This window comes from Pongo pygmaeus, chromosome 7 (assembly GCF_028885625.2).
Source record: "Pongo pygmaeus isolate AG05252 chromosome 7, NHGRI_mPonPyg2-v2.0_pri, whole genome shotgun sequence".
Classification (NCBI taxonomy): Eukaryota; Metazoa; Chordata; class Mammalia; order Primates; family Hominidae; genus Pongo; species Pongo pygmaeus.
Window position 1 is genome coordinate 109,533,161 of NC_072380.2, and position 24,483 is coordinate 109,557,643.

General features: G+C 39.2%; 1 protein-coding gene across 3 annotated transcripts in view; it reads left to right on the plus strand.

Moving 5' to 3' along the window:
* The window catches only part of CPQ (carboxypeptidase Q), a 587,881-nt gene that overhangs the window by 502,955 nt on the left and 60,443 nt on the right, over positions 1 to 24,483 (plus strand). Inside the window, exons 8-10 of one of the 3 annotated variants that reach the window (XM_063668990.1) lie at positions 4,067 to 4,173; positions 7,061 to 7,194; positions 19,786 to 22,244. The exons of 1 other annotated variant lie outside the window; for it this stretch is intronic. In XM_063668990.1, coding sequence (XP_063525060.1) covers positions 4,067 to 4,173; positions 7,061 to 7,194; positions 19,786 to 19,807 — 263 coding nt within the window. In that variant the 3' untranslated portion in view covers positions 19,808 to 22,244. Of the gene's footprint in view, positions 1 to 4,066; positions 4,174 to 6,434; positions 6,574 to 7,060; positions 7,195 to 19,785; positions 22,245 to 24,483 lie in introns of those variants that run through there. One more of the 3 variants, XM_063668991.1, reaches the window with a different exon arrangement.

Consider the following 24,483-nt stretch of genomic DNA (forward strand, 5'->3'; position numbering starts at 1 on the left):
ACCCACAGTGTCCTCTGATACTGGAATTTTTAGGTTAAAATTATTTAAGCTATGTCCATTATTTCAAGGAAGTCAAAGAAGAGTTTGAAAGTAGAATAGAGAGCATGGGACCATAAAAAAAATGACCAAGCATATTGTAGAAAGAACCAAATAGAACTTTAGGGAATATAAATTATACTCAGTGAAATTTTAAAATTAGGGGACAAATTTAACCAATTTAATGAGTTAGTAAACTGCAAGACAATAGTGATGAAATTTATGAGAATTTAGCACAGAAAGACAAAGAATGGAAAATATAAATGAAAGGTTAAGAAATATGAAGGATAGAGTTACATTGTCTAATGTGTTTAATCAGGGTTTCAGAAAAAAGACAATGGGACAAAGAATTATCTGAAGACATAATAAATCAAAATTTTCTAGAAATAATGAGATACACAAAATCAAGAAACCCAGTGAATCCCAAACAGAATAAATAAAAAGACATATTTTAGAGAAACTACAGACCAGAAGAGACAAAAGAAGCTCTTTGAAGTAAGAGAGAAGAGATGGACTATCTTGAAAAAAGCAACAATTGGACTTTTAGCTAACTTCTTAACAGCAACAATGCAAGCCAGAAGATCTTCCACATGCTGAAAGACAACAATTATCAACCTAACAACTCTGTGCTCAGTGAAAGTATCTTTTGAAAACAAGGACAAAGTAAGGATATTTTTCAGATTAAAAAGTGAAAGAGTTGGCCAGGCATGGTGGCTCATGCTTGTAATCCCAGCACTTTGGAGGGTGAGGCGGGTGGATCACCTGAGGTCAGGAGTTCGAGACCAGCCAGGCCAACATGACAAAACCCCATCTCTACTAAAAAAATACAAAAATTAGCTGGGTATAGTGGCACATGCCTGTAATCCCAGCTACTGGGGGGCTGAGGCAGGAGAATCACTTGAACCTGGGAGGCAGAGGTTGCAGCGAGCCAAGATCATGTCACTGCACTCCAGTCTGGGCAACAGAGTGAGACTCTGTCTCAGAAAAAAAAAAAAAAAAGTGAAAGAGTTTACTACCAGCAGGTCTTCACTAAAGGAAATTAGAAAAAGTGTCCTTTAGGCAAAATTAAATGATTATAGAGTGGACACTAATATACAAGAAGTGAGGAGATTGGCTCCAGGCCAAAATCAAAATCTGTGTGTGACTTTCCAGGCCTGACATTAGGCGTTACAAAGGCTTCGCCTGGCAGGCCTACTGGGAGAAAGCTGCCCTCTTGATGTGGTTTGATAGTGTCCCCACCCAAACGTCATCCTCAGTTCCCATGTGTTGTAGCAGGGACCTGGTGGGAGGTAATTGAATCATGGGGGCAGGTCTTTCCTGTGCTGTTCTCATGATAGTGAATAAGTCTCATGAGATCTGATGGTTTTATAAAGGGGAGCTTCCCTGCACAAGCTCTCATTTGTCTGCCACCATGTGAGAGGTGCCTTTCACCTTCTGCTGTGATTGTGAGGCCTCCCCAGCCACGTGGAACTGTGAGTCTATTAAACCTCTTTTTCCTTATACATTACCCAGTCTCGGGTATGTCTTTATTAGCAGCATGAAAACAGACTAATACACCTCCCCACAGCCGACTTAGTGCTCTGCCACTGGGTTACAGTTTTCCAGAAGGAGCTGCAGTCAAGGACTCAGGGCGCCTAGGGCAGGCACCCATTCCTCACCCAAACACCTCCATTCAAGGCTTCCTTATCTTATGACCAAGATACTTTCATCCACTCTGACCCAGTACTTTTCTAGTTCTAGACTTCCCCCACTCCCTTCTGTCAGTCCCCCGGACCATAAAATGTCAGGAGTCATTTGTTTAGGGCTCTTTGGTGGTGAGATGGTTTTCCCTGTCTGAGCCGACTCATCTGACCCTTGCCTACTGCCATTCCCTGGGGAAAAAAATGGAACGTTAGGAAGCTGGTGCTTATTTTTGCCTCTTGTTGACACTATCTCTGTAAGTGATTAAGGCTTGATTGTTACTTTCAGTTTGGCTCATTGTTCTGACTGACCACCTAACCCTGGCCACTGGACAGAAATTAAGAGCAAAGAAAGTGATAACCGTTTTAAACAAACATGGAATAAATAAAAACCACAATAATAGGGTGGTATTTGAAAAGAAAACAAGATGGAAAGAATATATTTCACGGGAATAGCATGTGAATAAGAAGTGAAGTTACTGGAATTAGTGTTCTAAGGTCCTTGTGAAACTGCCTTTGCAAAATTATAACAGTAAGAAAAATCTGACCTAGTTGACTCCATCTGGCTTCTAACCCCAAGCTGTCCTTGGTCATTCCTGGACATAGGCCAAGATAAATTTGAAAGGAATTTAGTTTATAGTTTAATTTAGAAGCAAGAATGATAACAGTCCCTCCCTGAAACTAACCCTCTCCCTGTTCAATGGCTGAAACTGCCTTTGTAAGACTAATGAAAGGCCACAAGATTAGGATTATGGGAGAGGTCCAAGTTCTGCTAAAATGTAGGCATAGTTTCTATAATTTCTTACTGCTCAGGAGTCGTGTGGCCAGAGGTCCCAAGATTTATAACTTCCCCAATTGTTTCTATAGGTATCACTATTGTAGAACCTAAGACTGGGGAGTATTTTTTTAGATGTTTTGCAGACTGATCCCACCTGGACTCATGACTCAGCGTGGCTCTGACAGGTGGCCTCACTGCACAAGGACCGTCTTCCAGCACCGCTGTGATGGCAATCCCAACCAATCAGCTGCAGCCATTCCCTAGTCCCCTGCCCACCAAACTGTCCATAAAAACCCTAACTTCCGACCCTTCAGGGAGAGTGATTTGAGTGATAATTCCAGTTCTTCTGCATAGCTAGCCTCATGTCAGTTAAACTCTTTCTTTACTGCAATGCCACGGTCTCAGGCAATTGATTTTGTCTGTGCAGTGGGCAGAAAGAATAAATTTAGGAGCTCATATGGGATCCGCCCTTGTGGGTGCCTGCTTGCAGTTCATTGGTCCCCCACAGGTCCGACTGACCTGGAGGTGAGCTCTGACGGCCACTTATTTCTCCAGAACTGAGGGTCTCTGCCAATGTCCCTCTGCAGCTGTCCTGCCAATGAGGCACTGTTGACCCATCGTGCCCGGGCCTAACTGTCATATAGAAATAGTTTCTGGAAGTCATCTTTAAACTGGTCTGGTGAGTATTCTAAGTGCAACCAACATCCCCTTCCTTCTCCTGACCTAGTTGGCCCCTTTTGTGGGTTCCACTTAGCCTTTTTCTGTGGGTTCACTTGTATTGCTCTAGAAGAGGATAAAGATATTGTCTAACTTTAGGCTTTGCTAAGTTAAATATGAAAGTTAAATTTTCTGGCCAGGCACCTTGGCTCACGCCTGTAATCCCAGTACTTTAGGAGGCTGAGGTGGGCGGACCGCTTGAGGTCAGGAGTTTTTAAGACCAGCCTGGCCAACATGGCCAAACCCTGTCTGTACTAAAAATACACACACAAAAATTAGTCAGGCATGGTGGTGTGCACCTGTAGTCCCAGCTACTCGGGAGGCTGAAGCACGCAAATCATTTGAACCCAGGAGGTAGGGGTTGCAGTGAGCTGAGATCGTGCCACTGCACTCCAGCCTGGGTGACAGTGGGAGACTCCATCTCAAAAAAAAAAAAAAAAAAAAAAAAGAAAGTTAAATTTTCTAAGGTAACCACAAAATAGAGAGGTAAAGTGTGTAACAACAAAACAACCTCCCCCACCAAACGGAATGAGAAAAAAAGGCTTAACAAATTTGATATCATATTCTGTGACCACAATACCACTAATCAACTAAAAACATATATAAGTTTGGAAAATTAGAAATATGACTCATTGAAATAAATAAATGACTTAGTAAATAAAGAAATTATTTAGTAGTTTATGAGTCTGATATGGTTTGGCTGTGTCCTCACCCAAATCTCATCTTGAATTGTAGCTTCCATGATTCCCACATGTCATGGGAGGGACCCAGTGGGAGGTAATTGAATCATGGGGGAAGGTGTTTCCCATGCTGTTCTCATGATAGTGAATAAGTCTCATCTGATGGTTTTATAAAGGGGAGTTCCCTTACACAAGCTCTCTTGCCTGCCGCCATGCAAGACATGACTTTGCTCCTCATTCGCCTTCAGCCATGATTGTGAGGCCTCCCCAGCTACGTGAAACTGTGAGTCAATTAAACCTCTTTCTTTTATAAATTACCCAATCTTGGGTATGCGTTTATTTGCGGTGTGAGAACAGACTAATACGGAGTTACAGAAAGAATTATAATTAAAATTAAAACATATGTATAACTGAATAATAGCTCACACACAGACAACACTTTCATATCAAAACTTGTAGGATGCAGGTAGGCAGTTTCTTAGAGGCAAAGTTACAGTTCAAAATGATAAAAAATTTAAAATAAGCTAATAAACCCAAAGAAAGAATTAGGGATTATTGTTTATTCCCTAATTATTTGGGTTTATTCTGCTATCCTTTTTTTCCTCCAATTAAGAAATAGCAGAATAAACCCAAATAAAGAATTAAGGCATAAACAATAAATATGAGTAGAAGTGTGTGAAATAGATCACAAGCCTTCAGTAGAAAGGATCAACAAAGCCAAAGATTTGGCTCTTTGAAAATACTGAAAATTACTGATTAAAAGCCTTATGCTGATAATTTGGAACCTTGAATAAATGCACCAATTTTTAGAAAAAAATGTGATTACTTAAATAAGTTGATGAATAAACTTAATATTTTAATAGCTCTAGAAATATTAAATAAATTGAATCACTAGTTTAAAATGTACCCTCCACCACATAAATTCTTTAGTTTTATAAGTAAGTTCTCCCAAACTTTAAATAAATAATTTCAATTTTACAAAATTATTTTACAGTATAGAAGAGGGACTAATTAATTCTAAGCTCATTTTATGAGACTAGTACAATCTTAACACCAAAATCTAATTAAGGACAGTTTGGAAAAATCACAAGCCAATTTCACTCATGATTATAAATGAAAAAAATTGAACAAAATATTAACAAACTGCATCTATTAGTGAAAGAAAAAGAGAATAAATGATGACAAAGTTGAGTTTCTGCCAGATATGCAAGATTGGTTTATCATTAGAATATCAGTTAATTTAATTCATCACATTAACAAAGTTAAAAGCGAAAAGTTATCCAATCATCTCTAGATGCAGAAAAAGAGTCACATAAAACCTAGAATCCATTTATGGTAAAAATTAAAGAAGACATCCTTACCCAGATAAAAACTGTCTACAAAAAAAGCTAAAGAAATATCATAATTAACATGAAATGCTGAAAATATTTCTTTTAAGGTAAGAAATAAACTAAGGGTGTTCACAGTAACTACTTCTATTTGGTAGTACTTGGATATTCTAGCTTCCACAGACAGGTGAGAAAATGTATAAGCAATGGAAAGGAAGAAAGAAAACTGTTTCTACTTGTAGACAAATATGATTGCCTACACTGAAAATTCAGAAGAATCTACCAAAAAAGTATCATAATTAAAAATGGGGCTTAAGAAGTTTGCTCAAGAAAAGAAATTTTTAAAAATGAAAAATATTTCTAGACAAATACTTAGAAAATGCAACTAAAAAGATATCATTTACATTTGCATCAAATAATATAAAATGTTAGCTGTGTTCATTGGCACACACCAACATTCCTGTAGTTCCAGCTACTAGGGAGGGATGAGGCAGGAGAATCACTTGAGTCTAAGAGTTCGAGGCCAGCCTGTGCAACATAGGAAGACCCTGCCTCTAAAAATAATAATAATGTAAAGAGTCTAGAAAAAAAATTTATGATAAGATATGAGATTGTTTTATGGATAAAAGTTATCAAACTTTATTAAAATATATTAAAGTAGAGCTAAATAGTTAGAGAAATATGCCATTCATGTTTTGGAAGACTCAATAGCAAAGATGTTCATTTTCCCCAGATTTATCTATGGAGTCAATACAATCTCTATCAAAATTTTACAATGGAGTGTTTTGGCTTTGAGTTCTTGATTTTGTTTTGTTGGTTTGTTCATTTATTTAATGTGTCAAGCTGAATCTAAAGTGTAATTGGACTACTAAGGGCTAATAACAGCCAACTATTTCTGAAAAAAACAATAAAAGTAGGGGATCATAGCCCCTTAGTTCCACTTTCATTCAAGGCAAGATTGTACTTTCCTGATTTCTTGTAATTTGGTATTACTATGTACTTTTGGCAAATTAATATAAACAGAAATCAGCAGGTGTTTTGTTTTGGACTTAACTGTTTGGTGTTCAATGAGAAAAGCTTCTACGCAGGACTTACAGAAAAAGAGCAAAGCCCAAATATTAAGCAACTAAAACTCATGTTTCAAAGAGATCATACACTTCTGAGTGGAAATTGTAAAATTCCCTGTATGATTTGACATACTGTCTCCTTCTCCAAGGCAAATGGCAATGTTTCAGATAATGCCTGCTCCACAAGCTTGGATCCAGAGCGATAAGAAGGAATGACAGAGCTTCCAGTTTACTCACGATGGACGTGAAGCATGACTAAGAAATAAATTTCTGTTGTGTTAAGCCACTAATAATTTTGTGGAGGTTTTGTTGCCACAACATAATGTAGCCTATTCTGATTTTTTATCTTATCTTACCAGATGTCAAGACTTAACTTATTGTCTTTAAGATGGCATAGTATTAGCACAACGATAAATGAGTAGACCAGTGGGACAGACTAGAGTTCAGATCCAGAACCACATATGCAAAAACTTGATTTATGACAGGTTGGTATAGATGATCTGTAAAAAAAAGGTGGACTTTTCAATAAATGTTACAACAGTCATCTATAAGTAAACGTTTAAATTGGACTGCTACCTCATACCTCCTCTGCAGTCTTTTGTTAAGAACAGTTGGAAAACAAGTGGTTGTTTCCCTAATTTAAGGGCACCAAGAACAGTGCCCAGTACATAGTAGGTCCACAATATATGTCCCCTGATTGAGGAATGTTAGCTGCTTCTATTTTACAGCAAATTCATTTCTCAGTTCCATTCCTCCTTCCTTCCCTTTTTTGAAGGGAAACAAAATGAAAATTTCCATCAAGAAGCCCTGTCAAGAGAGAGCTAGCCTGAGTGCCTTTCTAGGAAAGTCCTGGAATTCTCTTAAGAGAGGAGAAAGGCTTAGGAAGGAAATATGGAAACTACGAAAAAGGTAAGTCATTATTCACAATTGTACTTTAGGTGGTATCATTCATATCCTATTTTCACGAAAGGAAACAAGTGGTCAGAAATGGAGACTTGTATTGGAGACACCACTCAGTAACCCACATGAGTAATAATTTCTACCACAGTGGCCCTTGATGACACAAGGAGATATTTTGAGTGATTAATATTGGTCATGTAGCTTACAAGATGGTGTCTTTCAACTCAATCCAAAAGACAGTCAGTCACTCTCAGGTTCATGTGGGATTCAGAAATGTAGCATGTCCTGATTCTTTAACCAAGCTCAATGAGGTGAAACTAGAGCAACATTTAGTCTAGGGCTAATTTTGCCCCACTACTAAAGCTCAACCCTTCTAAGTACTCTTGATGCTCTATGGATTATGATGTTTTTTCTCTATGACTGAAGGAACAGGAGTTCCTAGTATTATTTTCTATATTCCTTCCAGATGGTTCTTTCCCCAGTCTCTGATCATTTCCGCAAATGCATGAACTGATCAGTACTCACCTGAAGTTGTGGGAAGGTGGGACCCTCTGCAGCTCTCTGGCCTTCTCTCTGTGTGTGGAACTATCCTCTGTGACACTGTGTCCTGTGAATTCTAGCTGCCTCAGCCTCTCTGGACATTCACATTCCTCTTTTCAACTCATGGTGGTTCCTGGGCTCTGCCTGGGTTTCCCTTCCCCACAGTGTAACTGGGAACTCTATTAAGGAAGTAAGCTAGGGCCATCATAGTGCTCATCATTCGTTTTCTGTCTGTTGGGCATCATTGCTCCTCATTTCCTGATGTCTGGTGTCTTGAACACTGTTATTTAATACATTGTATTTGGATTTTTTAATTGTTTCATGCGTAAAGGTAAGTCTGGTCCCTGTTACTCCTACTTGGTTGGAAGTGGGTGTCAGACCACTAATTTTTGTCTGACGAATATACTTATATTCCTTTTACATTTAATGCATTTTGATTCATTTTTTTCACAACTTGATTCCAATCTGGGTATGTAGATTCACAGAAATTTTCTGAACTGTCCAAAGTCTGCTCAAATATGCAAGATTGGTTTATCATTAGACTATCAGTTAATTTAATCCATCACATTAACAAATTTAAAAGGGAAAAGTTATCCAATCGTCTGTAGATGAAGAAAAAGAGTCACATAAAACCTAAAATCCGTTTATGGTAAAAATTAAAGAAGACATCCTTAACCAGATAAAAAGCATCTACAAAAAAAACTAAAGAAATACAATAATTAACATGAAATGCTGAAAACATTTCTTTTAAGGTAAGAAATAAGCTAAGGGTGTTCACAGTAACTACTTCTATTTGGTAGTACTTGCTTGTTCTTGGTATCTATGAATTACCACAGTTCAAGGATAATCTGTAGTTTATCTAGTCATCATTATTGGATTTCAGGGTTATTTTCTAGAAAAGTTATATCCAGTTTTATAATTAGCATTAAAAATTCACAGGCTGACTGATTGCCTCTTTTTTGCTAAGATGGACATTTATGTCCTATTGGACTAAATTTCTTCCCTTTCCTTCAGGAATAGCAAAGAGTAACTTCTTATAGGAACACTGCCACACCAATGAGCTCCACCTCCCTTTGACTTGGGGCTGCTGTGCTTTCTGCTTATCAGCTCTGAGCAACATCTTAGATTATCCCCATAGACGGTGGAGCCCAGAGTAAGTTAAATTCTGTATTCTCCACTCATTGCTACCACCACCTACCCCAGTCACTCAAGAATTTTAGGTTTCAGAGCAACTTTAGAAGAGAGAAACTCACAAAGTTGTATTATAGTCTCAAAGTTCCACCAGCTGGCAAGATCGTCATTTCCTCCCCCACTGCCTCCTGAGTCACTGTACCCTTCTAGTTCCTCCAGGGAACTAGACCCTTTCTCCACCTCCACCTTTGGCGTAGGGTTAGGGATTGTACCCCCATTGCCTTATCCTACAAGTGGCTCTGAAGAAATGGATCTTATTCATTCTCTCCGTAAAACTGTCTGTTTCCTTAGCAACAAAAAAAATTATATGGGGCCAAATGATAACATAAATGGCCCATTTTCTAGCTGGGCCCCTTTACTGCTGCCTTATTAGATGAGTACGGAGGGTCTGGGTAAGGGCAACAATGTGACTGTGTGCAGGTAGGGGAGCGTGCTGATGAGTGTGCTTATCAATAGCAATAAGAGTAGGGGAGGTATGAAGAAGTACGTGGGAGTTAGAACAAGAGAGGGTGGAAGAAAGATGATATAGTTTGGATGTTTGTCCCCTCCAGACCTCATGTTGAGATGTAATCCCCAATGGTGGAAGTGGGGCCTGGCATGAGGTATTCGGGTCATGAGAGCAGACCCCTCATGAATGGCTTGGTGCTATCCTCACAATAGTGAGTTCCCACAATATCTGGTTGTTTAAAGATGTGTGGCACTTATCCCATCTCTCTCTTGCTCCCATACTTGCCACGTGAGACATCTGCTCCCCTTTCCCCTTCCACCATGATTATAAGCTTCCTGAGGTCCTCACCAGAAGCAGATTCTAGCGCCATGCTTCTTGTACAGTCTGCAGAACCATGAGCCAATTAAACCTCTTTTCTTTATGAATTACCCAGTCTTAGGTATTCCTTTGTAGCAAAGCAAAAATCCTAATACAAGAGTGGTCTGTAGAATTATTTTCCTCTCATGAGAACTCTACCTGCACATCATAATTGCTAAGGTGTACCAGGCAATCTTGCAGCCTGGCACAAGCTATTGAGTAACTATCACTATAGGCATTTTTAAGTATGATTCTCTTGTTTTCCATAAATTTAAAAAGAACTGTTTATCTGCTGAGAAATGGTATATCATTTGCATGGTGGCCTATTTTCTATGCATGCAGCCGCTTTCCAATTTGACTTTAGGGTCAAGTTGCTTTTCTGATTCATTTAGCTGAGCAGACTTAAGTGCAAACTGAGAAGAGAAACCCATTTAAATATTGTATAATGTGAAAAGGGTGAAATCTGTCACCAAAAAAAAAGGAAGAAGCCAGAGGGAAAGGAGGTCAATTGCTGATTTTGCCCTTGACATTGTTAAGATGTGGTTTTGAGGGTTCTGCTGTGTCTGTGGATAATTTGGAGTTTACGTTCCCTAGAGTGTTCCACCCTCCTCACAATAATTACAGTAATGACACCAAGAGTGTCTTAAAAATTCTCATGCATCTACACTGCATACATTACATTGCCGCACACAGTCCTATTTGCTCAGTATGCTCCTTTCATAATAATTTGAGATGCTTCCCATTTACCTTGAGTAAATATCAAACGGATCTTGATATCTATATCTGTCTCATGAAATATACATCCTCTCTAACTGTGCCCAAATGATTAATTTACAGCTATGTGATGATTAGCATAAAAACCTCATCACAACATGAGATAGAAATGTTATCACTAATTGCTATTTGAAGTGAAGAATGTTATCCACATAGAAATTAATGATGCATGCTTACTTCTCAATTCTCTGTTAAACCAGAAAACCCAAGACTGTTTTTGGAGAAGAAAGAAATTACCTTTGAAGTTGTGTGGGGTTTTTTCCTCTCCCTTAGATGACCCACAGTTAACCAAAGGAATTGTGGAAGACAATGGCTAATGAAGTTCCGTGCATAAATGAGACAGATGTACTCAGCCCTTATCAAATCAAGTCTCGCTATCAATCCATGACTCAACTATTCAACTGCAGGCAACGACATTTTCCCCTGGGCATAAGAGCCTCCCTGTAGCCTTGAAACTTGACTCATAAATATTCTTATGTTTACAGCATATCCTAAGAGTGTCCAGGTTCTTCAGAGAACCTGACGGTCTTAATATCATTGGTGATCATTCTGGGCCTGCTCAAGCAGCCACACAACTACCTATGAGTTGGATGGTACCTCAGAAAGCCTTGCTTTATTTTCCAGATTTAAAGAACATTGAGCCGTGACTTAGATTTTGACAATAAAGTCACGCCCTGGTCCAATTAGTTATCTTAATTCTAAGTACCAGCCAGTCTATCCCAGAGATTGTAATGGAACATGAATTTTCTCCAAGCTAAGCTTGTCTCTGAGATTCTGCCTTGCCATCCAAATCATCATCATCATTATCAGTAATACCTATCCTGGGCCAATCATGCTGCTAAAAACTTAATGCGCATTCTCTCAGTTAATGCTCACCCAATGCAATGAGGTAGGTCCTATTTTAATCCCCATTTTAGAGATGAAAAATCCTGGGTATAGAGCTTGTAAGTAACTTTTCCAAGATCACAGAACTGACCAAATTTGACTAAAATCTAGACAATTCAAAACTGAGTATCTTCCTCAAACATACTTCGCTGAATAATGAGCCTTCTAATGTTCCCAGAGTGAATATATCCAATCTAACCGGTGCATTTTCATTTTAAGGAATAGAAAGTGGGGTTTGAACAGTGCCATGCTTCAGCCCAGGAAAGAGGGGACCCCTGCTCTGAGCCCTGTGCTTTAGAGGATCCCATGTATCACAAAAACACACCAACAGTAAATTTACTGAAGGATATATGGAGGCTTCTATCACCAGGGATCTGACACTCAGGGCTGGCACAGCGTGACTCTGCATGACTCAAAGTGTTCACCTCCAGGCTAATGCCATTTAGGCCCCAAAGAAAGGTGGTTCTCAGGTCCTGCCTTGGAGGGAAGACTGTGTCTGAATGTTGTGAAGACAGACACTGCTTTAGAGCATGAATATTTGAGGAACAAAAGTATTCAAGAAGAAAAGACAAATTCATCAACTTGTCAAATCTTTCCTCTCAGAGAGCACAAAATCAATAGGTTCTCACATAAGGGAGTATTGTTTCCCAGAAGTGAAGAGCATCTATTCTTTGGATTCTTGTTATGCTCCAATTTGTGGTTCCAAGGGAACTCGTGAGTTGGCATGGCATTTGCAATAGTTGTACATGGTGGCATTTTGCATTGTTTAATATTTGCAATGTTAAATAATTTGTACTTATAAATTTGATGTGTTCGTCTAGGTATAACACTTCTGAAATGCAATATCCATAATTTACACTGGCAACAAGATGGGCATTTTCATACTGGAATTACAAAGTTTTACTTTGTAAAATTAATAATATTCAGCAAACAAACATTTTAAAATCCAAGTAGAAAAAGATTGCTTTATTTAAATATCTTTACTTAAAAATTTGATATGTGTTAATTATAGTTAACAACTCCCCTTCATTCAATAGTTAACTTTAAATTATTGTGTTAAAAATTTTGTGTTAAATTTGTGTAAGCTTTTTGTTACAAAGCTACAGTAATCAAAACAATATAGTACTGATACAAACATAGATATATAGACCAATGGAGTAGAACAAAGAACCCAGATATAAACCCTTACATATATGCTCAAATGATTATATTTTTGCAATTAAAAAGCTTACATAAAATTTAATGCAACACAAAATTTACTATCTTAACCATTTTCGTTGTACAGTTCAGTGGTACATCACACTGTACGTTCACATTGTTATGCAGCCATCACCACCATCCATCTCTAAAACTCTTTTCATCTTGCAAAATTGAAATTCTACTCCTTCAACATAACTCCTCATTCCTGACTCCACCCAGCTCCTAACAACTATCATTTCACCTTCTGTCTCTATGAATTTGACTCTTCTAGATACTTCATGTAAGTAGAATCATATGGTATTTGTCTTTTTTCCAACTGGCTTATTTCACTTAGCATAAGGTCCTCAAGTTTCAACCATGTAATAGCATGTGTCAGAGTTTCCTTCTTTTTAAGGCTTAATAATATTCCATTGTCTATATATACCACGTTGTGCTTATCCATTCATCTACTGATGGACACCTGGGTTGCTTTCACCTTTTAGCTTTTGGTTATTATGCTGGTACAATGCTGGTATATGGGTGTACAAGCTTCTTTTTGAGACCCTGCTTTCAATTCCTTTGGGTACATACTCACAAGTAGGATTTCTGGATCACATGGTAATTCTATTGTTAATTTTCTCAGGAACTTTTATACTGTTTTTCATAGCAGCTTCACCATTTTACACTCCCACCAATAGTGCACAAAGCTTCTAATTTCTACACATCCTAGCCAACACTTATCATTTTCTCGTTTTTTTTTTTTTCATAGTTGCCATCCTAATGGGTGTGAGGTGTGTGAAGTGGTATCTCATTGTGGTTTTGATTTACATTTCCCTAGTGATTAGTGATGCTGAGCATCTTTCAGGTGTGCTTATTGGCTAGTTGTATATCTTCTTTGGAGAAATGTCTATTCAAGTCCTTTGCCCATTTTTTAATTGAGTTGTTTGGTTTTTTGTTGTTGAGCTGTAGGAGTTCTTTACAGGTTCTGGGTATTAAACCCTTATCAGAGATATGGTTTGTAAATATATCCTCCAATTTCATAAGTTGCCTTTTTACTCTGTTGATTGTGTCCTTTGATTCACAGAAATTTGTAATTTTGGTGTAGTCAAATTTATTTTTTCTTTTTTTGGCTGTGCTTTTGATGTCATATCTAAGAAATTATTGACAAATCTAATGTCATGAAGCTTTTCCCATATATTTTCTTCTAAGGGTTTTATAGTTTTAACTCTTACATTAGGTCTTTGATCCATTTTGAGTTAATTTTTCTATATGGCATAAGGTTAGGATCCAACTTCATTCCTTTGCATGTGGATATCCAGTTTGCCTAATAACATTTATTGAAAAGACTGTTCTTTCCCCATTAAATGGTCTTGATACCCTTGTCAAAAATCATTTGACCATATATGCAAGGGCTTATTTCTGGGTTCTGTGTTCTATTCCATTGGTCCATAAGTCTTTATGCCAGTACTATACTGTTTTGATTACTGTGGCTTTGTAAGAAGTTTTGAAATCAGGAAATGTCAGATATCTGTTCTTTTTCAAGATTCTTTTGGATGTTTGGGTTTCTTGAGATTTCATATGAATTTCAGGATGAATTTTTCTCTCTTCAGTTTTGATAGGGATTGTATTGACTCTGCAGATCACTTTGAGTAGCATTAACATCTTAATTACTGTTAAGTCTTCAATCCATGAATAAGGGATATTCCTCATTTATTTGTGTCTTCTTTAATTTCTTTCATCAATGTTTCATAGTTTTCAGTGTATAAGTAGTCTTTTTCCTCCTTGGTTAATTTATCCCTAAGTATTGTTTTATGCTATTGTAAATGTAATTGTTTTCTTGTTTTCCTTTTCAGATATTCACTGTTAGTATATATAAATACAACTGTTTTTTTGTATGTTGGTTTTGAATCCTTCAACTTTGCTGAATTTATTAGTTCTAACAGTTTTTTGGTGGAATCTTCAGACTTTTCTACATGTAAGACCCATGTCATCTGCAAATAGAGATCATTTTACTTCTTCCTATCCAATTTGGATGCCTTTTACATCTTTTTCTTGACTAATTTCTCTGGCTTCAATAATTCTGAATATTTTAGAAGAAAAATAACCTTTTGGAAAACATAAATAAATGTACAAAAATGTTTTTAATTGTTTACACTCACTTTAATTTATATTTCTATTAAATATATTCAAAATTTTCTACATTAGAATTCAAATACTTTTTAATCTTTTAGAGCATTATTTTAAACAGACTACAACTACATAATTATAAATTTATAATGACATAGAATATAATTGTGTTCTGGATTATAAGAACACAATTCATGATTTTGCTGAAAAGAAGGCAAGAAAAATAAATTTTATAGAATACATATGTAATAATTTGTGAATTATGTGTGTCTTTATTATTCATCCAAACATTACTAGCCCATCAGTAGAATATCAGACACGGACAATAATGATTAAATTCAACTATCTTTGGTATTTTTTTGACTTTTAGTCATTATGAGTGTGTATTTGTCAAAGTACTTAGTTTAACAGTTTGTTAGTCTTCATGTGTAACTTTTAAATATTTAAGTATATTTAAAAGTTTCTATGTAACAGTCAAGAAGCCCAGAAATAGCCAGTTTGCGCTGATCTGTAACTCAATGCTCTCCTTGCCAGAGTCCCACCAACATAAGGGACCAGCTTGGGTTTGCAAGTACACTCTTACAGTAGGTTTCTCATTTACAGAAGTTATTCTGATGGGATAACTGCCCCTCAACATTGCAGCCAGGATGGTGTTTATGTGTTACAAATCTGTCCATGCACTCCCCTACTTGGAGCCCTTTGGTAGCTCCCCTTCCCACTTGGGATGAGTTGATGATATCAGCCTTTTCCTTTCTAGACTCACTTTATACTGCTCCTCCTCTCTTCAGCCAACTCAGGCCACATTGGCTTTTTACCAGTTTTTCCAACATTTCCCCTCCTGTCCCAAGACCTTTGGCCATGTGGTTCCCTCTCCCCATAAGCTGTCCCTTTACTCCTTCCTTTGCCTAGCTTACTCCTGCCTATCCATGGAACTCATCTCCAAGGTCTCTCCCCCTGGGAAGCCTCCTTTGAATCTTTCCACTAGATAGATATCAATAATAGCAAAAATAATTATTCTGCTCGTCATGTGTAAAAGCCAACACTGACTGTTTGCTGTACAATGAAGTAGTAAGCACTTCATGTGTATTAGCTATTTTAATTCTCACAAAAGTCTCCCCTCCAATTTTATAAATTAGTAAGTTAAGACTTAGACCTAAGTTAAGTCACTTGCCCAGGGTCACATTGTTAATTAGAGGTGGGGCCAAGATTTTAATCAAGACTGTCTAACTCCCAAGCTTACATACTTAGTCACAGTGCCATATTTTCTCTGGCAAGGGTCCTCATTCATAATCTGGTCATTCATCCCAAATGTTCATTAAGTTTCTACCATGTGCAGGCACTGTGAGGCACTGGGAGTATGGTGTTGGGCAGCAAAGTAGATAAGGTCCCTGCACTAAAGGAACTTTGTTCTAGTGGGGGAAGAAAGACCACAAAAAGTAAAAACAATCAAATAAACAAACAAGATTATTCCCATGATGGAGTTGGACAGCTTCTGTGATAGAGAGTAAGTAGGTGAAACTTACTATTGACAGAATAGATTCAGGTGGTCTCTCTAAATAGGGGTCATTTGAGCTGAGTCCTCAAGGATGATGAAGTAGAGAGAGATTATTGTTTTTCAAAAAATTACCCTTTTTATGGTAATAGAGGCCCTAAATTTTAGCTGGAGTAAAGATATTATATTCTCCTGCCCCAGTTTGTAATCAGGTGTAGCCATGTGGGTCATTCCTGGAAGTGGTATGAAAAACTTCCAGGAGTTTTCCTTAAGAAGAGCTAAAGGAATGGGAGTGCTCTCCTCCTCCCCATCTTCCTTCTTACTAGAAAGTTGTAGCAACAGCAGCAGATTTAGACCATGAAATGAACTTGGGAATGGGAGTCACACATAGCAGAAACAAACAGAAAGAAGTGTAGGTCCCTAATACTCTGAAATACCACAACAGCTCTGGACTGACTACCTCAGATAAACTTTATTAAAAGAGTGCTTCCTACTGCAAGACAACTGGACTTCTTTATCCTTCTGAAGATTTAATGCTGCCACTTGTGAAATGTAGGGAATAAGCGTCATGCACAAGCTTTCACCCACAGTAGTGATAAATTAAACATCCTCAGAAAGTCATTATAGACCCCCTTTAGTTGCCTCTGACTCCCAATCACAGGAAATGGCTGGGTTCTCTTTCTCTCTGGAATGCGTTTGGAAGGTGTTTGGCATGTCGGGAGGGCTACTCGATCAGATGGCACCTGCCAAACTGATATAGATAAAAACCGCCACAAAGCAGATCTCTGAGAAATGCCTCCATGACACATTAGTGATTTCACAAACACATTCGAATGCTCAGATAAATCTTTTGATGTCCCTGATCTTTGCACCCCCAGATGGTGGTTAAACAAATAGAAATCGGTCTTCTTTGAAAGCCTTCAAAGCAGTGAAATTGCCTAAATCAGTCTGTTGACTATTCTTTGACTTCCAAAGGTCAGGAAGGCTTTCTGTTTGTTCATCTTTCCAAAACACGTTCACATTCTCTTCTAGGTACCTCTGTTCTGGGAAATTTAAATCCATAACTGATCTGTTTGATATACAACTTTAAATTCCACATAAAGACTTGGCTATTTTTTCTAAAGACTGAACATGATTATTTTCAAAACAGTTGTACAAACATTCTATTAAGAAATGGCAAACCGAACTTATCAGCATGGAGGTAAATAATTAAGAGGAGAAACTGATTGTTTTACCAACATATTTAAAGCTCATGAAATCACAAATGTGTCATTGTCATTTTACTAGAATATTCTGTGTAAAATCCAATGTGCTGAGGTTATTATGTTACCATCTATGTGAACTGGGCCTTGGTCATGGTCCTGGCAGTAGGAAGACTATGTGGTTTGTATTTGCTTTTCTTTTTTTTTTTTTTTTTTGAGACGGAATCTCACTCTGTCCCCCAGGCTGGAGTGCAGTGGCGCAATCTCGGCTCACTGCAACCTCCGCCTCCTGGGTTCACGCCATTCTCCTGCCTCAGCCTCCCGAGTAGCTGGGACCACAGGCACCTGCCACCACACCTGGCTAATTTTTTTTTTTTTTTTTTTTTTGTATTTTTAGTAAAGACGGGGTTTCACCATGTTAGCCAGGATGGTCTCGATCTGCTGACCTTGTGATCTGCCTGCCCCAGCCTCCCAAAGTGCTGGGATTACAGGCGTGAGCCACCGCGCTCGGCCTGTACTTGTTTTTCAACAATTGTTAACTAAGTAATCAGCTCTTGAGGATGACTCTCACCAGGTAGAAAACACCATGAAAATTACCGTGTGCAGAGATGAGCTAAGAGGCTGATACTTTACGGTTTTCTCTGTCATTATGACCCTCGTAATCAGGACTCTATAGGTAAGAGACAAAATACATTTAAACTAACTCCATAAAAAAGAGGAGATACTGAGGTATCATGCGAACTCAAGGTCTCAGATATAGTGAGGCTGAGGCTTCAGGAATTGAACTGGAGACTGCTGCCTGCTCAGCAGTGCTTTTCAACCTGCTTCACCTCACAAATATTATATAAAATGATGATATTTCTATGGCTCATGGGGATAAAATGATGAGACTGCTCCAATGCAATTGAAAGTGACTTACTCCTTGTCATACTGATCAGCCATCCAGATTCCAGATAAAGCCCTTTATTCTCCCAGTTCCCAAGCTCTCAGGAAAGCCATGGCAGATATTTATGGAGACCCTGTTATGTGGCAAGCACTGTTTTAAGCACTATACCCGCATTTCATCAGTCAACAAATCCTCACACAATCCTTTAAGTCAGCTATTATATTTTCCCACTTTATAGATAAGAAACCTCAATTACTTAGGGGCTAAGCAACATGCCCAAAGTCGTGGGACTAGTGATGGAGACTGAATTTGAATCAGTTAGGCTCCTGTTTCCCCTTAACCCTCAGTTTCAGTGCCCCAGCAATGGAAGGTAATAAAGCTTCTGTAACAGGGAAGGAACTGATTGGCTGAGCTTGTGTTAGGTGCCCACTCCTTGACCAATCAGTCATGAGAAGGGGATGGTCTCACACTGTAGATGGCAACTAGGTGCTCCTGCTAAGCCCTGTGGAAGTGGATAGGGACAAGTCCTAGCAAAAGAGTGCTTAATGGTCACTCATAGGGGTCCTCTTCTTTCCCTCCTGAGTCCCTCGGGGACTAAGGTTGACTTAATCATTCTCGTCAGTTCACAGCAAGCTGTCATTCCAATGCATCTCTTGCTTTATTTCATCCTATTTCTATTTTCCATTCCCATTCTCCTCCCAACCCCAAAGGCAACCATCCTACTTTGTTTGATAGGAATCATTTTATTTTTATGTGTTCTTACATAATGTGTCAATATATATTGTTTTGTGTGCATGCATTATTCATTTACATGCATGACATTGGGCTACAGGTCCTACTGTGTGTCTTCCTTTTGTCACCGGGTGTTATGTTCATAAAATCTATCCATGTTGCTGTGTGCACGTCCAGCCTATTGCTTCTGACCACAGCATGGACTCTATGATGCGCCAGCAACACGTTTTGCTTTATCCAACCCATGTCCTGTTAAGTCACGGACTAGTGTGGTCTATGGGCTGGCAGAGGTGAAAAGATCTCCCTTTGCATGTAGCTTGCCCACCTACTGACCGCACTGCATCACAGGGTCAAGTGTTTCTCCTCCACTTCACGCAGCTCAGGAGCCCTCTTGTCTGGAAAGGCCCTTCTCTGCTGGTGCCTCCAGGCTGGGCTGGTTGTTGCTCCTCTATGCTCCCGAGGTCCTCAGTGCCTGCCTTTATCAGAACAGAGGCCACAGAGCACCTTGGTTAAATGTACAGTCTCTGGGACCAGACTGCCTGGACTCACAACTCTGGCTCCGCCATTTACAGGTGAGTCACATAACCTCTCGGTGCCCCCACTTCCTTGCCTGCAAAGTATCATTAACCACAACTACTCATTGGATTGGTGTGAGGGTTCAATAAGAAAAATCTATGAGAAGTGCTAAGAATAGTACCTGCCATCAATTAAATTCTATTTGTACCTATAAAAATAACATTTGTTGTATGTAATGAAATTTTGTATACTTATGTGTCTCCACCATCAGGCTAAGACATCCTCAAGTCTAAGGACCTTGGTGTTTTCATCCCAGAGCCCCACACCTTGCAAGTGCCCAGAGCATAGTCATTGGATGATGCTGCTTCCCACTTACCCTCTGGTTTGACATGGCTGCAGGATTTGCATATGGAAACTGACTGGGTTGAGAAGAGACTCAAATAAGGACAGACTGGAGAAGTAGGCTTAGAAAGGAGAGACTTCCTGAAGCTTTAATGCTGTGCAATAGAAATGTACAGCATCAACTTCCTTATACAACTAGGCGGGTCAGCAGGTCACCTGTGGCGGACCCAGGGAGGACGTCCTCACACCGACAGGTGAGCTTGGCTCGGAGCATGGCCAGGAGCCAGCCCATAGCCACATGCCACCACTTTCTGGCCTTCAGTGTGTTTGCCTTAGTGTCCTCATCTGTAAAACAGGACTAATGGCATCTACCTCACAAGGCTGATGTTAGGACTTTGTGAGGAAACAGTTTTCAAAAGCTTAGAACAGTGTCTGGCAAGTCCTCAATTGGCAAGAAATGTCAGCTCCTCTTGCTGTGATGATCACCAAACCCACTTTTTTTACAAACAGAGTGGGGAGACACCACATCATTTTCATTCTTGTTTCAGGATCTTGGGAATTTCTGTTTGTCCATTTATGCATTTGTTTTTGTCTTTACTTATTTAGAGTTCTGGTGGAGATAATTTGTTAGCAGGTTTTCTGTTGGAAGGTGCAAGCCTTCTTCCCTAGCCTCAATAAGTGTGTCCCTGTATGCAGAGGGGGGCAATTTAGCTTCTCAATCTTCGAAGCCTTCCTAAGGACAACATCACTCTCAGGCTGGAAATTCTCCGAAATCCCAGCTTCCAGCAACCCACAGTCAAGTATTCCTAGGGATATGAGAGGGCTTTGTTCACAGTCACAGAACACGTATAAATGGGGATAAACTCAAATGGTTTGTTGTTTTGGTTAAAGTAAATAAAAGGGAAGAAGAACAAGGAAATCAAATACGGGTCCAGTGGGACCATCCTCAGTGTAATAACAGCATTTCCCATTAGCTTTCTAAGCAACTTTTAGGCTGCTGATTTGCCACAGAAAGACTTTTTAAAAATGCTTTGGTTTCACACATGGAAAGAAGCCCTCGGGGTGAATTGCTGGCTGCCCTACATTAGAGGCCTAGCAGTAAGAACCATTAGCTCTAAAGACAGGTTAATTACGAGGAGAACTCCCTGGCCTAAGCTGAGGGAGTTACAGTGATTCCCAGTGAGAGGCTAATCAGGAGGCCGCGTTGGGTGGCAACAGCCCTCTCCCGGACAAGGGCTTAACGGGAGTGTCTAATACCATTTGCAGTGTTTGGGTTTATGTGGGGACCAGGAGTCCTGTTGTGTTTGGGTTCATTAGCTTCAGGGATTATTGCCTATGGGGATTCACTAACAAGTAGCAGGGGAAGGTGGGAAGAGGCAAGATGAGCTGGAGAGATTCGGCAAGACCTCTTATTCTATAAAATTAAGATCTTGATGAAACCCCAGACTTTGTCCAGGGCTGGCTCCTTGGTCTATCTGGATTGGCAAATAGGTGTAGACAACATATTACAGGATCTTACACCCCATGTCATCTATTCCAGATGATTCTGCAATCAGCTGTGCCTTAAAACATGTTCATGAGAGCTACTCTTGATTTCCAAGAAACTGCATGAGATTTCATTTAGAAGCCCTTGAAAACAAAGTTTGTGTTTTCTCAAGAAAAGTTTGTTTAGAGCCAGCAACACAATTTCCAACCCATTCACCACCCTCCACCAACATTCTGAGGGCAAATAGGAATCTGGGATGTGCAAAATTTAGGAACTTTTCTCCAAAAGAGGTATTTTGACAAAATATATATAAGCATCAGATTCCACAGTTACTAACTGAGCACCTATTATGTGCTTGACACTGTGCAGAGTACTTTGCTTTGCTCCACGATTCCCACAATTCTCATTACTCCACGGGAGAGGGGTATGGTTATCAGTTCTGCAGATGGTGAGACTGAGGCCCACAGACTCACAAAAGGCCACACAATGAGAGCAGAGCCAGACTCTGTCTTCCATCCTTTAACTTTGGTCATTTTTCCTGTCTTCTGCCCTGCCTCAACAGAATAACCCAAATAGTTACCTGTAATGGAAATTAGAACCATTATAACAAGTATTCACAAGTATTTAGCTTAAGGGAAGAAATGTTAAAATGTCTCTCCCTGTGGGTTACTGAGTGTGACACACCCTGACCTCACCCACCCTCTACAAGTGGGGGCCAGGAGCCCTGTTGTGTGTTGTTGTTGTTTGTCTTCCCAACTTTGGAGTGAGTAAGTATGCAGATAAACCTTGTGACAAATATCAGGTAAATCTGAAGTTGCTGTTTGTGTTGAGGTTTCCTTTTTATTATATGTTTTCAATATCTGTGAAAATTTTTAATAAATCAATTTTTCTTATGATACCTTCAAATTGAATTATATTTTAAGAATATCTACTTCGTTATGCTGGCACTGGATGAAATTCTACCATTTTGAACTTCTGCCCTTCATGCCCATGTGACAATTAAGGTAATTATATAACATCTTACTGAATGATGATCTTGTCACAGGTTAATAAAAATTAATGTATTTCTATTCTTCACTCTTTAGTTTCTTATCAACATTCAGCTTAAGCATTTTTAGCTTTTAAATATTGTACATTTGGCAATGTCTATAAGACATTTCCACTTGAGTTCAGCCAAGGCGGTATGCAAATGAGGAGCTGACACTGTTCTGTAAGTCAGCAGAATGCGGTGGCTAACAGTCTGGTTTCTGGAGCCAGCTTGCCTGAGTTTGGTTCCTGGTATACCATCACTTCTGCTGTTGATCTTGGGCAAGTTACTGCACCCAGATCCACCTTATGTTCTCTGTAAAAATAAGATTAAATATGCCCCTGCCCCATTTGGTTCCTGTAAAACCATTATTTATGGAAAGTGTTTAGAACGATGCCTGGAATATAGTAACTCTATATAACTAATTGCCGTTGTTATCATTATGTAGGAAAAACAATGAATAAGACCTAAAAAATTTGGAAGGCAGCTACCGGGACATCAGGAATCAGGACTTGTGTATGCTGGGCCTCACCACGATGACCTTCCAGAACTGAAGAACTTGCAGTACTAAAGCACTTAATGATTATCTTAGTCCATCTCTGCTGCCATCACAAAATGCCACAGATGGAGTAATTGATCAAGAACACAACTTTATTTCTTGCAGTTCTGAAAGCTAGGGAATCCAAAACCAAGCTTCCTGGCATTGGCATCTGGTGAGGGCTGCCCTCTGCTTTCAAGGCGGAGCCTTGTTGCTGTGTCTTCACATAGCAGATGGAAGGGCAAGAGGGCTGAACACTGTATGAAGCCTCTTTTATAAGGGCCCTAATCTGATTCATCAGATCTCCATTCTCATGACTTAAGCACCTCCTAAAGGCCCCCTCTTAACACTGTCACATTGGTGATTAAGTTTCAACATATGAATTTTGGAGGGGACACAAACATTCAAACCATAGCAGTGATATAGTTATGACTCTTCTCCCCTAACTCACCTCTCAGGCCTGTAATGTTCATGCTTTTTTCAGTCTATTAAATAGATCAGCTCGTAGTTCACAAAATATAGGCAAACAATCTTAAGATGTGAAAGTATAAATAAGTAGCCACTTAGCAGAAAGTTTGGTTCTCGTAGGCAGAATTTATGGGATGTGTTAAGCATAAGATAAGCAGATAGCAAGTAGAACGTGTGTGTTATACCTAGATTGAGTAGGATGAAAGGACCGAGAAATAGCTAATATTTATGATGCAGCTGAGTATTAAATATTTGTAACGTACTAGATAGACATTTAGACATAAGGCTAAACACCGAGAGGTACCAAATGGACATGAGCATTTTATATACATGATCTCCTAATTTGGCAACCTATTGGCTGTATCTTTCTGGTCCAATGTGTCCTCTGCCCCCAAAAACAAATAGAACTTAGAGCTGCTCATCTTGCTAACTGGCAAGCTATAGCTGTCACCAGGCATACTTGTCCTTATATCTCTAGTAGAACAGGTATGTGACATCAACCCAGCAAATCCATCCCTATCTATATCAGGGATTCCCAAGGCCGCCCTCATGTTCAATGATTTTCTGGGAGGACTCACAAAAATCAGAAAAGCAGTTATACTCATGGTTACAGTTTATTATATAGCAAAGGCTATAGATGAAACTTGGCAAAGGAAAATATGCAAAGGGTGGAGTCCAGGAAAGACGAGGTCCAAGCTTCTAGTTGTCCTCTACCAATGGGATTGTATGAACAACACTTAATTCTCCCAGAAATGATGTGTGATACTACATGTAAAGTACTGCCAACTGGGAAGTTTAACCATGCTTTAAACTTGGTGTCCTGGGTTCTTACTGGAGTTTAGCCACATAGGCATGGAGTGCCCATGTAGCTTATCTTAGCTACTCAAACCCTAGGCCCCCGCTGCCCCCTAGAGGTCAAACTGATAGCATATGGCCCAAGTCTACCACCTAAATCACATTTTTATCATAAACTATCTGGTATGGCCCAGGGCTCTGGGCAAACAGTAGCACTCTTATCAGTAAGGATATTCCAAAGGCTCAGGAATTATCTCCCTGAACTAGTCCAAGGGCCAGTCCTTTCTTTGGGATGTACAGGTTTGAACACCCC